We start from the raw sequence: 13510 nt of genomic DNA, 5'->3' as shown, positions 1-13510 counted from the left end.
TGGCACCATCTGGCACACCGAAGTTCATCAATAAATAGTTTTTGCCTGAATGGATGGGAAAATATCCATGGAGAGTTAGGTCACTATGAGGGAAGGATTTGGCACCAGGGGAGTGGCTGCAGGGCAGGCCTTGAACACGTATGAGAGAGAGAAAGGGTGAGAGAGAGAGAGTGTGTGTGAGAGAGAGAGAGAGAGAAAATGCATAAGAGTGAACATGAGTGAGGGTGAGCACATCTGTGCATTCTGTCATGGTGGGTGAGCACATCCAGGAAATGCTTTTTTTCCAAGTCCTGTCCCTGCTTATGGTTTCCCCTGATCTGGGATTCCCCATCCCCAGGGAGGTGGACTTAGATCAGAGCACAGCTGCAATGTGTGACCTCTACACCATCATATCAAACGGAGACTGAGGGTTGAAGGGGAAAGTAGGATGCTCATTTCCTCTCCTCAGAGTGAGAAGAGGTGGAATTCTGTGTCCATTTATTCAACCAACATTTACTGAGCAACGACTGCACACCAGACACTGGGCTAGGTACTGGGGTTATAGTTGGGAACATGACTGAAATAGTTTGTCTCTATGATGCTCACAGTCCATACTGAGAGGCTGACATTAAATAATTGCATAGTTATTTAATCATAACTCTGACAAGTGCCATGTAGGCAAAGAGCCAGGTGTAGAGCCAACTCTTGATTTAGTAGGGGCTGGGGAGCTCAATCAGCCCAGGCTTCCCTGAGGAAAAGGGAAACTAGAAGACAGGGAATTTAAATTTGAAGAAATTTCCAGGTGATCTGCAGGACAATTCCAGCTAAACAAAAGTAGGAGGAATGATAGAAAATCCCCACCTTGTAACCAGCAACCATCAGCGAATACTAAAATAATAAAAGCAAACGCTTGCTGCACAGTCTCAAATATCACTCACAATTTATTAATCTAATATTTAAAAATATCTTTGTAATGGAGATATCTGGAGATACCACTTAACTTAGTGAACAAAGTGAGGAGCCCTGACAACTAGATAGACTGACATGAAGTCATTCCCCACGTAATGTGGTGGGAGGTGTACAGGGTCACCAGGCAGTATTCCTACCAAAACTGTTAACCTCATTTCTCTGTGAGAAAATCATAAGCAAATTCAGATTGTGGGACATTTTAAAAGACAACTGGCTGGGACTCTAAAAAACGTCTGTCATGAAAAGCAAACAAAAAAGGTAAGGAGGCTGTTCTACATTAAAGGAGATGAAAGAGATACAGCAAGCAGTTGCAATTTATGCTCTCTGATTGAATCTTAGATTTAAAAAAAAAAATACCAGAGGTGTGGCTGGCTCAATCAGTAGAGCATGCAAACTTAGAATCATGGATTCAAGGTCCATGTTGAGTACAGAGCTTACTTTAAAAAAACAAAAAAACCCAAACTACCAAACAGGTTAAAAGTACATTTCAAGAACATTTATGAAAATCTACTAGCGGACTATATATTATTATTGCATTAATGCTAAATTTCTCAAACGGGATTGTTCTTTTATGGTTTGTATGAGAACGCTACTATTATTAAGAGTTATATACCAAAGTTTTTCAAATTTTATGATGTCTGCCACTCTCAAATGGTTCAGAAAAAAAATGTTTGGTGTGTGTGCGGAGAGAGAAAAAACAAACGTGCAAAATCTTAACAATTGATGAGACCATCTAGGTCAAAACAGTATTTCCACGTTCATCACACTGGTTTTGACAAGTTTGAAACATTTCAAAGTAAAAAAGCGACAGAAGATTGCAGGCAGAGAGCGCTTTCCCGGCAGAGAGAGCAACATGCCCCCAAGCCTCTGAGGCCAGAAAAAAGTTGGGCAGTTCAACTGGATGCTCCAGGAAATCCAGGAGTCTTTACCTGCAGCCCTGCTGAGCTGGCACTGGGCCTCCTGGAGGGCACAAGGCTGCCTCATGCCAAGAAGGACAGCCTAACTGGGATGGAGTGGGGGAGAACAAGACGAAGGTGGGGGAGCAGGAGAAGCCCTCCGGGGTGAACCACAGGGTCAGGTACCAGGTTAGGAGGCAGCCCTGTGAGGACTGGGTAATGGTGTTGAGGGAATAAAGGTGAGTTAAGGGCTGGGTCTGGAACCATCGTGGGCTGGGCTGCAGGGAGGATTCTTGGGCAATGGCTGAACGCTGGAAGCTAAGCAGATGAGCGGGCAGCCAGCTCTTTGAAGCTGGGCATGAGATAAGTAGAGGGGGGAGAGACTTCTTTTTGAACAATTTGCAGAGAGCTTCCTATTCTCTGGGCTAAATTATATACAATTTAGTTTAGTTATATACATATAACATTTGGTTATATATATTTAGTTCAGATACAGTTTACATTTATATTTAGTTTATAGCTAGTTCAGTTATAGCTTAGCTTGACTATTTGAGCCTCAGAACCACCTGCAGATAAGTGTTCTCAGGATTCTATTTTCCAGAAGATGAATCTTGGGGCTCAGAGGGATTGAAAGACTCCTAAAGCCATAGAGCTGGTAACTGGCAGAGCTGTGACCAAAAAGAGGCCTCGTGTGACTCTGGAGCCTATCCTCTTACACGTGACACCACACGAGGCTTCCCCACGGAGGCCCTGTAGCCCCAGCAGGCAGTGGGGCTAGGGGACCCTTCCAGGATTTAGGAGATGGTGAAAAATGAAAGTAGAGGAGATGGACTATGTCTAATCGACCATTTTCCAAGGATCCACCATGTGTCAGTGCCTGCAGCAGGCCCTAAAACATAAGCGTTCACAGACACATTTCTTGCACTAAGAAGTCTATATTCTGGCGCACTGGATGTGAGTGCGAAGGAACAACCCAGAAGCTGGGCTGTGAAGAAGGTTCCCTGTAGCAGGATGCAACCCGGGGAAGGCACTCTGACAGTAGCCTGGATTTAACTGTTAAAATATAAATACCTATGTATTTTGTGATGTAGTAAAAGCCTGTCAACCTTTTAAAATCTACATCACATGTCCATATGAAGGGCTGTTATGAAACAAATAACTAACTTCTGAAAATTTTTTTGACGGGGGAGATTCTCGTGGTATATTGCAAAGAGAACACAAACAGGTGATAATGCTGATGGAACTCAATTACTAGCAAAAAAAAATGGTGAGAAATATACCACCCGAGTTCTTGATATTTTGTGAACAAGTTTGTGAACAATTTATTTAGGTAAATCAGATTTAAAAAAAAAAAAAGAGAAAAGAAACCTGTGCGTGTTGTTTGGGTGCACAAAGAAAAAAAGTTTAGAAATACACATATGAAAATATTAAAAAGTTTAAGAGATTTGAGACACTCAACCAAATACAAAATGTGGACCTTAATTTGGGTAAGTGTGCAAATGCATTAACAGACACATAACTGGGGAAATGTCAATAAAGACTGAGTATTTGATGATACTAGCTTATAATATTATATTATTCAGTATTAATAGTTTATTAATATTAGTGCTTACGTGTTTAAAAAAAAGAATTGTCTGTTAAAGACAGTGAAGACGCAGATGAAATTATATGATGGCTAAAGTCTGTTTCAAAATAGCTTAAGGGAGTAACAGGGTAGAGACCCAAGTGAAACAAAGTAGGGCATTAGTTGAAGCTGGACATCAGGATCAGAGAGGTTCATTACACAGTTCTACTTTTGTACATATTTGAAAATTTCCATATTCAACAAATGTTAGTGAGAGTTGTCTGGGTTGTGAAATTAATAGTGCTTTTTCTTTTAAATTTTTTCTCTATTTCTCATGCTTCTATAATGAGCGTGTATTTTTTTATAAGGAGAAAAAAAAAATAAGTTGCTACTTGTCTGCTGAATGACTGCCTAAGCGAGGGAGAGCAGGGCTAGTATCTCTCCTAGGATGGGGAATGGAAGGTCGTAGGGAGCTATCAAGGGAGAACAGAATGGAGACTGGGAGAAGCTAAATGGAGATTCTCTCCCCTGAGCAGAGACTGGGAACAGCTGCAGGGCAGGGCATGGTTTACAGCCCAAGAAGGAACAAGTAGTTTGCTGGATTCAGTGCCTAACAGCTGTTGAGATAAGAACCCAGAAGGATGACTTGAGAAGGGATTCCAGCTGGAAGGAGGAGCACCTGGCAAAGCATGTCTTTATCCCCTTGGTCTAGGTATGTGACCCAGTGCCAATTTGAACCTGAACTAGGTTTACTAGAGAGCTCAACACCAGCCCTGCTCTGAAGCTTATGTGCCAGTACCCAAGATGGTAGGGATGGTGTGGAGCAGGGAAGTGGTCTGGAACGAGAACCAGTTAGTCTGAATAAGAGAAATCTTTCCTCTTCATCCTCTCACTCCAATTTACTCATCAGAGTGGTGGCAAGAAAGAATTCCCAGTCATTTTGTTGATTCTGAGAAGCCTTGCCACAAGGCCTTTGCATATGCTCCTCCCTCTCTCCTTCAGCTGGTAAATTTACATTCAGCATTCAGATCTCAGCATGACTTCATTTCCTCTTAGATGTCCTTCTGCCCCCTGACCAGGTCAAACCCCTATTTTATGCTCTCACCACCAGGTACTGCTCTTCTTAGCACTTGTGATAACTGCAATCTTATGTTTATTTTTTATATTTGGTTAGTATTTGCCTCATTCAACACATGGTAAACTCCTTGAAGGCAGGGGGCAGGCCTATTTTATTGCCTCCTTCACCTAGAATACCATCTGGCCTATAAGAGGTGTTTACTAACTATGGTATGAATGAAGGAGGAAAGCTGTATTTGCTGGACTGAACCCTTAATGGTTATTTCATCTGTGGCATCATGGAACTCAATCAGGAATGTCTGTGCCATCTCCCTCAAGTTAACTAAGGTAGGGAACCTTCTCTTATATCTCTCCCAATAGCTCCTGTGTATTTCAGGCCTCCAAGTCTCTTATTTGATGAAAAGGGACTTGAGGCAGGGGTAGGGTGCCCAACCCAGAGGGGACATCAGAAGCAATCTGTGGGCCTTCCAGCTTCAGCAATGAATTCTGTTTCAGGACCAACTTATGGTCTGGGGTGCATGTGGGCACAGGGGCTAGAAGTTGTCCAGTGCTTCTCACCACCTCAGCTCAAAGGTCACTTCCTCCTAGAGGCTTTCTCCACTCTACCATTACACTCACATGATTCTCTTCTTTTCAGAACTTGCTATGGTTTGTAACTAGTATTTTTTTTTATTTTATTTTTTTATTTTTTAGTGTGATTGTTGTCAATTTTCTGTCTCACCTGCTAGCCTGGAAGTCTATGAGTTCTGCGTGTTCATTCTTGAAAGACAGCATTTAGAAAAGGGTCTGGCTCATAGTAGATGCCCAGTAAGTAAGTGACGACTGAATGAATACGTGAGTGAACATATGAGTGACCTAACCGATCAACTATAGAAAGGCTGGCAAGGCCACTGGGGAAAAAGAAGAGAGGGGTCAAGGGAGGGGCAAGAGCAGTCCAAGCCATCTGGCTTGTTGCCTTCTGGGGGACTTCTAGGAAATGTCCTGAGTTCCTGATACATGTGCAAGATTGAACATGCCAAGGTGGTGGAGTTCCCACCATGTATACTAAGGTCTCCAGGATTCTTGAGGCAGTGCGAGCTCACCATGTGAAGCGTGCAGGGAAATGCAGGCTTTGAGTGTGTCTGACCAGCAGGGGAAGGGGGCCTAAACTCTGCCCCCTCTCTCCCTCTCCTGGATTCCTTGGACTCCTCCAGGCTCCAGATTCCCAACAGGGAGGCCTGGCCCAGAGCCCATCTCACTCCCCTCAGACCAACTGAAGATCTTTCTAGTTTCCCTCCCCACCACCCACAGGGGGTTCCTGTCTCAGCAGGAATTCATACTCAATTGAAATGAGCAGCTGGGGCAGCCTGGACAGGGAGGGTGTGTAGTGATCAAAGACTGTGTGTGAAGGGGAGGGAGGGCATGTGTGTGCTGGCTTGCCCACAAGTACAAAGAAATGCAAGACAGGATAAGGGAGACAAAGAGAGATAAAGAAAGAGTAACAGAAACAGGCTCAGGGATTCAGATAGAGACAGACTCCATGCTCAGAGACAGATAAGGAAAGAGACATAGCCTGCGAACAGAGAGGGAAGCAGAAACAATATGAGATTAGGAAGCCAAGAGACAGAGGAACACAAGGATGGTAGGCAAGAGGGAAACACAGGAAAGAGGTCAAGGGAAGAGACAGGGAAATGGAAATGGAGAAGAGATGTGACAGAGGCTGAGTCACATTTATTAATTCGACATTGACTGAGCATCCAGCATGGCAGGTGCCATGAAAGGCACAGATCAGTGCAAATAGATAGAGATGGCAGGGACCAAGAGGCAGCAATAAAGACTGAAACTGAGGTGGAGACAGAAAGAGAGGGAGAGGCAGAGACTGTGAATGAGACAGAGACTGAGGGGAGGGCAAAGAGATAAGAAAGACTGGCAGAGACAATAGGGCAGGACCAGCTTCAGGGACCTGGGGCAGCCTGGAGCCAGGGCAGGACCGGGACACCTGCCCTTCGAGCTCCCTCTCCAGTCCCGCCTCTAGCTGTGTAGCCTCCACCTTCCCCCACAGCTGCCTGGCCTCCCGCACCTCTGTCCCTGCTCAGTCCTACTGGCTCTGGAGGTGGCTCTGACTGCTGATAGTGCCTCCTCCTCCTCCTATCCCTCGAGTCTCTGCCTGAACCCCAGCCCAACCTGAAGCAGGGGGATGTAGGAATTAGATGGGTATAAAACACTCCCTTCCCACCAAGAGACCAACCTCAGGCGAGGAGATGCGAACAGGTTTGCATGGGGAGCAGGAAGGGGCTGAGCATGTGGAGCGAGCTTTCAGAGAGCCAGAGTACCAGCCTCTTCCTTCTGGGGTCTGTGCACCAGCCCCCAATACACTAAAACTTCCCTGGAATCTGGAACTCAGGGAAGGAGCGATTTGTAGCAAATTCTGAGCCTTCCCCCACCGCCTCCCACGTCATCACTGAGGAAATGCCGCAGAGAAGAGGGTGGGCTGGAGAGGCAGTCACCTACCCGCTGGTGCCGGGTCTCTGGGCCTGAGAGAATCGCCAGTCCGTGTTGGGCGGGGCTTGCTGTGGAGAAAACAGAGGGGAAAAAGGGGCTGAGTATCACACACAGTCAGAATGTCACCAGAATCTGGGGCTGGGCAGGGAGGGAAAAGGGAAATAGACTCAGAGAAGAAAACAGGATAAGAGGAGGGAGGGGAAGACATCTCCAAAGACAAAATGTGCTCCAAGTCTCAGAGGTCTGAGAGACAGAGAGATAAAATAACACTTATCTGACCAGCAAACCCAAAGATTCCTCTGCCAAAGGCAGAGCCCATTCCTCCCAGCCCAGAGACTCAAAACTTGTGAGCTGAGATTCAAGTGCTGAAAGTCTCTTCTGCAGAACCAGAAGGAGGGGTGTAGAGAAGCCCCCCTACCCCCCCAGCCCCCCATCGAAAGTGGTTGAGGAGATTTTCGATGAGAATTCCACCAGCCCTAGAAAGAATGGATTCAGCTCCTCAGCTGGGAACAAAGCATTCTTGCAGCAAGATGGCTGCTGCTCCGGGGTAACCCTTTTGGCGCCAGGTTGTGTTATAACATATTCAGAGGGACACCTCCTCCAGGCCCTTGGCTCTCAATGATCCCTTCCCACAGCTAAACACATTATTAATTTAGGAGTCATGCCAGACAGATTCTTTGCAGGGGATCCAAGAAACTCTCACCCCCAGAACCCTGCCAGTCAATGGCTGTGACTGAGAAGGAAAGAACAAGGCTGCTCTGTCTGGGATGGAGAGAACTGCTGGGATGGAGCCCAGCAGAGATGGGGCTCCCACAGCCTCTGAGCAGAGCCAGCTAAGTCTCCAGGGCTCCGAAGGAGCTGATCTGTAGTCACGTCCCACCTGGATGAAGGTGCGGGACTCTGGCCAGCCACTTCACTCCTGAGTCCAGAGAGAGTATTGTCCCATTGCACATGGAGCACTCCTTGAGCCATCTCCTTACTCATTCTGAGGTGAGCTGGCAGTTAACTCTCAGGCTCACCCCCAGAAGTGGAGGAGAAATATGAGCCACTCTGGTTACACTGGGGAGAAGACAGGCCCAAGGCTGACAAATGACTCTCTCTGAGGTGCACAGATGGCAGTGATATGAGCAGAACCCAGAAATTCAGCATCCCAGGTACAATACGAGTTACCAGCACCAGTCCAGGGCTGCTGTGAGATGCCTACTCCTCAGCCTTAGACACAGGAGAACCTGCATGGAGATGCAAGAACCATGACAAATCACAGGAAGGCATAAGGATGGCGGATCCAGAGTGTGTTCAGTGATAAGGAGCTCCAGAAGACTTTTCTCTAACATATAAAGCCTGAAAAGACAAAAAATCCCATCTATGCCCCATCCCAGCAGATGCAGACTGTCCTTCTGCACTCCAGCTTTACAAGTGCAAGTGACTCAAAGTATAAATTCTGGAGTTGGACCCGAATTAGATCTTTCTCTACCACTTACCCTGGGAACTTGAGCAAGTCATGTAACCTCTGTGAAATTCAGTCATCAAGTGGGGAAGCTAGTATCTATCCACAAAAATGTCGGGGAGAGCAAGTGAGATGTGGTACTCAGAGGAAGTACGGCAGTAAGGCTCTCTCAGTCAGCGGTCACGTGGGGGTGTTGTTTCAAACTAGTTCTGATTCAGTAGAGGCAGGGTAAAACATAGCTATTAAATAAAAGTTCCCGAGATTGGGGAAACTTGTGTCTTGTACTACTATAGTTGCCCCACTCACGAGGACACCCTGGCATCCGGCAGAGGCTGTGGCTTTCCATCAGGCAGAGAACGAAGAACTTGACAGAATCTCAGAGACTGTGGTCACCTCCCAAAGCCCTGATCCTAGATGGTAGGAACACATAAAGGTTGTGACAGAGCCAAACGCCTATCTCTCTGAGTGTCCAGAGTCCAAGTGCTTCACATTCCTGCCACCTGCCTATCCAACCCTTAAGCCATGGAGTAGCTCAGCCAGCCCCTGAGGCTTTTGGGCTGGAGGCACCGCTGACCTCTGCATAAAGCCCCAGCAGGATAGAGCAGCCTACCACTGCCCTAGAGTTCCCAGACTTATACCCTTGCCAGAGATGACCTGGTCTAGTCCCAGGTGGAGAGGCAGGAAGAGGCTCCTTAGTCCTTGCAGACCCTGGGAAATCACACCATGAGTACCTCTGAGGCCAGCAGCCAGGTGGTTAGGAAGCTGCGAGGGGCCTGGGGACAGTCAGTGAGTGTGAACTTGGCAGCAAGCACTGGTAGTTACATGTGGTATGCATGTAAGCCCAATGCAGGTGTGTGTGTGTGTGTGATGAGGTGAGGCGAGCCCATCGGTGCATGTGGCCAGTGGTGTGTTCTGCAGGGAGGACACACACGAAGCATGAGTGAACACCTATCCTGTCTACAGATACGTTTGCTTGATGGGTGAATAAGGATGGCTGAGAAGAACAGCTGAAGTCACCCATCAAGGGAGTGGAAAGAGGAAAACCTCGAGACTGGCAGAGCAAGCTGCCTCAGGAGTTGGGGAGGCTGGATACAGGCGGAGATTCGTGACTGACTCCACCCAGGACCAGCCTCCCATAACCAAACCCAGCCGTAAAGATTACTGGACCCCAGCCTTTTTTCATTGTGGGTGGCAAAGACTGGCTCTACTTCCCCCTCACCTACAATCACCACCACTTCCTGGTACTCAGAGTCCTAACCCCACTTTGGTGTTCCATGCAATCAGTCCAAAAGGTCCCCCAAATCGTGCAAAATATAGGCAACACTGAGCTCCACGCACCCCTCCATCCCCACAGCCCCCACCCCCACCTGAGAGAGGAGTGGATGCAAATTCAAAGTCCCTTCTATGGATGGGCTGCTTCTCCAAGGCAGCCCACAGGGGTCGCCCTGGGTGGTGTGGAGCCCCTCACCTGGCTCCGCTCCCGCAACGTATTGGAGCGGGACCGGTAGGCATCAGGCTCCAGCCCCAGAGCTGAGGGCTGCTGGACACTGAGGGGCCTTAGAAAAGTGAAGTCACTACCATCTGAGGCTGGCGAGAAGCACGTCCTGTAGCAGTGGCTCTGTGAGTCCGTGGGCCGCAGCGTCACCTCCATGTACTTGAGTGTGCCGTCTGAGCTCACCTGCAGGTTGGGACTAGACTGCTTATAGAAGTCCCGAGAGGGGGAGTCCTGGCGCCTGCAGCACTGGCTCCCACCCCCATTGGCATCTGTGTGCCCCTGAAGGCACTTAGCTGACAGAAAGGTGAAGGTGACTAAGGATAAGAGGCTGATGGCTGCAAGAGCCACAATGAGGTAAAGGGTAAGGTCTGAGCGCTCAGGAGGGTTTGAGAGGAAATCGTTGGATTTGGGCATTTCCTCAGGATCCTCATCCTCCAGAACCAGCAGCACTGTGGCTGTAGAGGAGAGTGAAGGGTCACCGTTGTCCCTCACCAGGATCACAACCTGCTGGGTGTCAGAGTCATCCTCCTGTAAGGCCCGGGCTGTGCGCACCTCGCCAGTATGTGCAGACACCAGGAACAGTCCTGGAGCCGTGGACTGTGGCAACAAGGAATAGGAGAGCCAGGCATTGTGGCCTGCATCAGCATCCACAGCTGTCACTTTGGTGACCAAGGAGCCAGGAGGAGCAGAGCGAGGGAGACGCTGGGGGACAGAGAGTTCCCAGCCGGGTCTTGGGTGCAGCACAGCTGGCGCATTATCATTCTGGTCCAGGACAAACACATGTAGAGATGCGTTAGAATGCAGTGGGGGAGAGCCAGAGTCTCGAACCCCCACCATGACCTGCAGCATTTGCAGCAATTCATAGTCAAAGGTGCGCTGGGCAAAGACTCGCCCATCCTCAGGGTTGACATATACAAAGGAGGAAGCTGGGGCTCCCTGAATCTGACTCCCTACAATGGAGTAGGTGAGGTGGGCATTATCCCCGGTGTCTGGATCTGAGGCAGCCACAATGCAGAGAAGGGAACCTGGAGGCCGGTTTTCTGGGATATAAGCAGTATAGAGCTGTTGGGTAAAGTAGGGTGCATTGTCATTAACATCTGAAATGTTGAGTCTGATGGTGAGATGTGCATGCAGGGGAGGTGAGCCCGCATCACTGGCCAACAGCTCTATAATATAGTGGGATGTGGTCTCCCGGTCTAAAGGCTGGCTGGTTAGTAGTGAGTAGTGGTTCTCAGAAGGCTTAATCTGAAATGGCAGGTCCGGGGAGAGATCAAGGCTCACTTCACCATTTCTACCCGAGTCTCGATCCCGCACATTAAACAAGCCCACTACTGTGCCCACTGGTGTGCTCTCCAGGATAGGATTGACTAAAGAGGCCAGTAGTACTTCTGGGGCATTATCATTGGCATCTCCCACATCCACTTGAATCATACAGTGGCCTTCCATGGCTGGCTGTCCCTGGTCACGGGCTCTTGCATGAATTTCATAGAAACTTGACTCCTCAAAGTCTATGGGACCCAACACATGGATTGCTCCACTGCTAGGGTCTAGGCCAAAGAGATTACGCACTACCTCAGATGTATGGTCTCCAAAAGAATAGTCTAGCTGGCCATTAGTGCCCTCGTCTGGATCCGTGGCATTGAGGCGGAGCAGCAGTGTACCGATGGGGGCATTCTCTGGGAGCCCCACACGTAGAACCGAGGACTGAAAGGCTGGGGCATTGTCATTGACATCCAGCACAATCACAGAGATAAGAGTGGTTCCTGAGCGGGCTGGGACACCCCCGTCCACAGCAGTGAGGACCAGCTGATGTCTTGCCTGGGCTTCACGATCCAGCTGCTGCTCTAGCACCAGCTCTGGGAAGAGCTTCCCATCTTTCAGGGTCTTCACATTCAGAGACAAGTGGCTGCTGGGGCTTAGAGTATAGAAGCTCACGGTATTGGTGCCCACATCCGGATCCTGGGCACTATCTAGCGGGAATCGTGCCCCAAGTGCAGCCGATTCTGAGATGCGTATCTCCCGCACAGAGGTGGCAAAGCTCGGGGAGTTGTCATTGAGATCCAGGATCTCCACCTCTACGCGGATTAGTTCCAGGGGATGTTCAGTCACCACCTGCACTGGTAGCAGGCAGCTTGTACTGGCACCACACAAGCTTTCCCGGTCAATCTTCTGCTTCACTGCCAGAGCACCACTCATCAAGCTCAGGGAAAAATAGTGTTCATTTTCCTCAGACCCCAATCGCAGGCGGCGGCTCAACAGATCTGTCACCTTTAAGCCTAGATCCTGAGCAACATTCCCCACCAGCGTCCCCGGCTCAGACTCCTCCACCACTGAGTAACGAAGCTGCCCGGACACCCAGCCCCAGCAGCACAAGGACAACATGCACAGCACTTGCCATTTCCCAGTGAGCTGTGGGGGTGTCTTGGGCCCCATGACCCAGAAGGTCTTTCCTGGACACTCACTCTATGCTGTCCTGTCTCCAAGGTAGACCCAAGTCTTGGAAATGTAGCAGCTGAAATCTCTTATGTCTCCTTTCAGCCTCTTAAAAACTGCTCCGAGGTTTGTCTGCCTGCAGCAGTTCTTAGTCACCAAATGGCGGGGGTGGGGGGGGGATGGGAATTGAATCTGAGTGGAGCTGGGGAACAGGGGGAGGAGAGGTGGGCAGGAAGAACAGATAGATCCCCCACCTCTGCTCTGAGTCTGATTGGCCAAAAAGTCTGTCTGCTCTCAACCAATTATGAAATCTCCTCAATCCTGGAAACCTTAGGAACAGACAAATCTGTGTCAACGAAGCCTCCTACTTCCCCACTCATTTCATGCTGCAGGTTGATTCAGCCCCCTTGGCAGCAAAGCTTGACAGCTCAGATGGTGCTCAACAGGGAAGACAAAGTGGTACAAAACTTCTCAGTGTTCTGTCCCAGCAACTTCCCTTAGGACTTTAGAAGATTCCACTAACTTTGCTTAACCCAACAAAATTCTGTCCTTCCAGGGGAGGTTCCCTGTGAAGCCCATGTGAACCTCCTCCTTCCCCCATCTTGCCAAATGCTGCTAAGTGAGAGATGAGATTTGTTAGGATCCTATAAAGCCTTGTTCTGACTCCCCATCAGTGTTTTGAGGAATCTCAATATCAGCTGATGGGTATAGGACTCAGCTTTTCTGAGATCCATGACTTGAGCTGTGGAATGAGTATGACAGCCTCTGGTTGTCATACTTCTGGGGGATGTTCCTGAGACTGACCCAGGTCACCTGGAAGAAGCTGGGCATGGTTTCCAGGATTTATGGTTTCACCAATTCAGAACTCTACTTAAAGACTCCCAAAGTGGCTATCTCTGAGTTCCTCAGCTACAAACCAGTTTTCTGACATTAAATGGTTTCACTTACATTGCTTTCTCCTCCACCTCCAAAGAAGTAATGCTCCCCTGCCCCCATTATCCCACATCTAGCTCAAATCTCAGTGACTGAGATTCCTGAAGACCTGGAATGAAAAATCTCTGCTTGTACCTTGATGCCTCTCTAACTACCTCGGCTCTCTCCTCTTGGTGCTCTCTGCTGTTTCAAGCAGAGAGTTCTGTCTGTGGTAGGTTAAGGAGTACTTGATACTG

The 13510-nt window shown here is 48.6% G+C and overlaps 1 protein-coding gene across 25 annotated transcripts in view; it reads right to left on the bottom strand.

Moving 5' to 3' along the window:
• The window catches only part of LOC140633534 (protocadherin gamma-C5), a 193312-nt gene that overhangs the window by 7531 nt on the left and 172271 nt on the right, over positions 1-13510 (bottom strand). For 22 of the 25 annotated variants that reach the window (XM_072826237.1, XM_072826236.1, XM_072826216.1 and 19 more), the window contains one exon: positions 6976-7034. In XM_072826237.1, coding sequence (XP_072682338.1) covers positions 6976-7034 — 59 coding nt within the window. Of the gene's footprint in view, positions 1-6975; positions 7035-9881; positions 12365-13510 lie in introns of those variants that run through there. The other 3 variants (XM_072826209.1, XM_072826228.1, XM_072826227.1) reach the window with 3 other exon arrangements.

This window comes from Canis lupus, chromosome 5, assembly GCF_048164855.1.
Source record: "Canis lupus baileyi chromosome 5, mCanLup2.hap1, whole genome shotgun sequence".
Lineage (NCBI taxonomy): Eukaryota > Metazoa > Chordata > Mammalia > Carnivora > Canidae > Canis > Canis lupus.
This window is presented reverse-complemented; position numbering and strand designations above follow the sequence as displayed.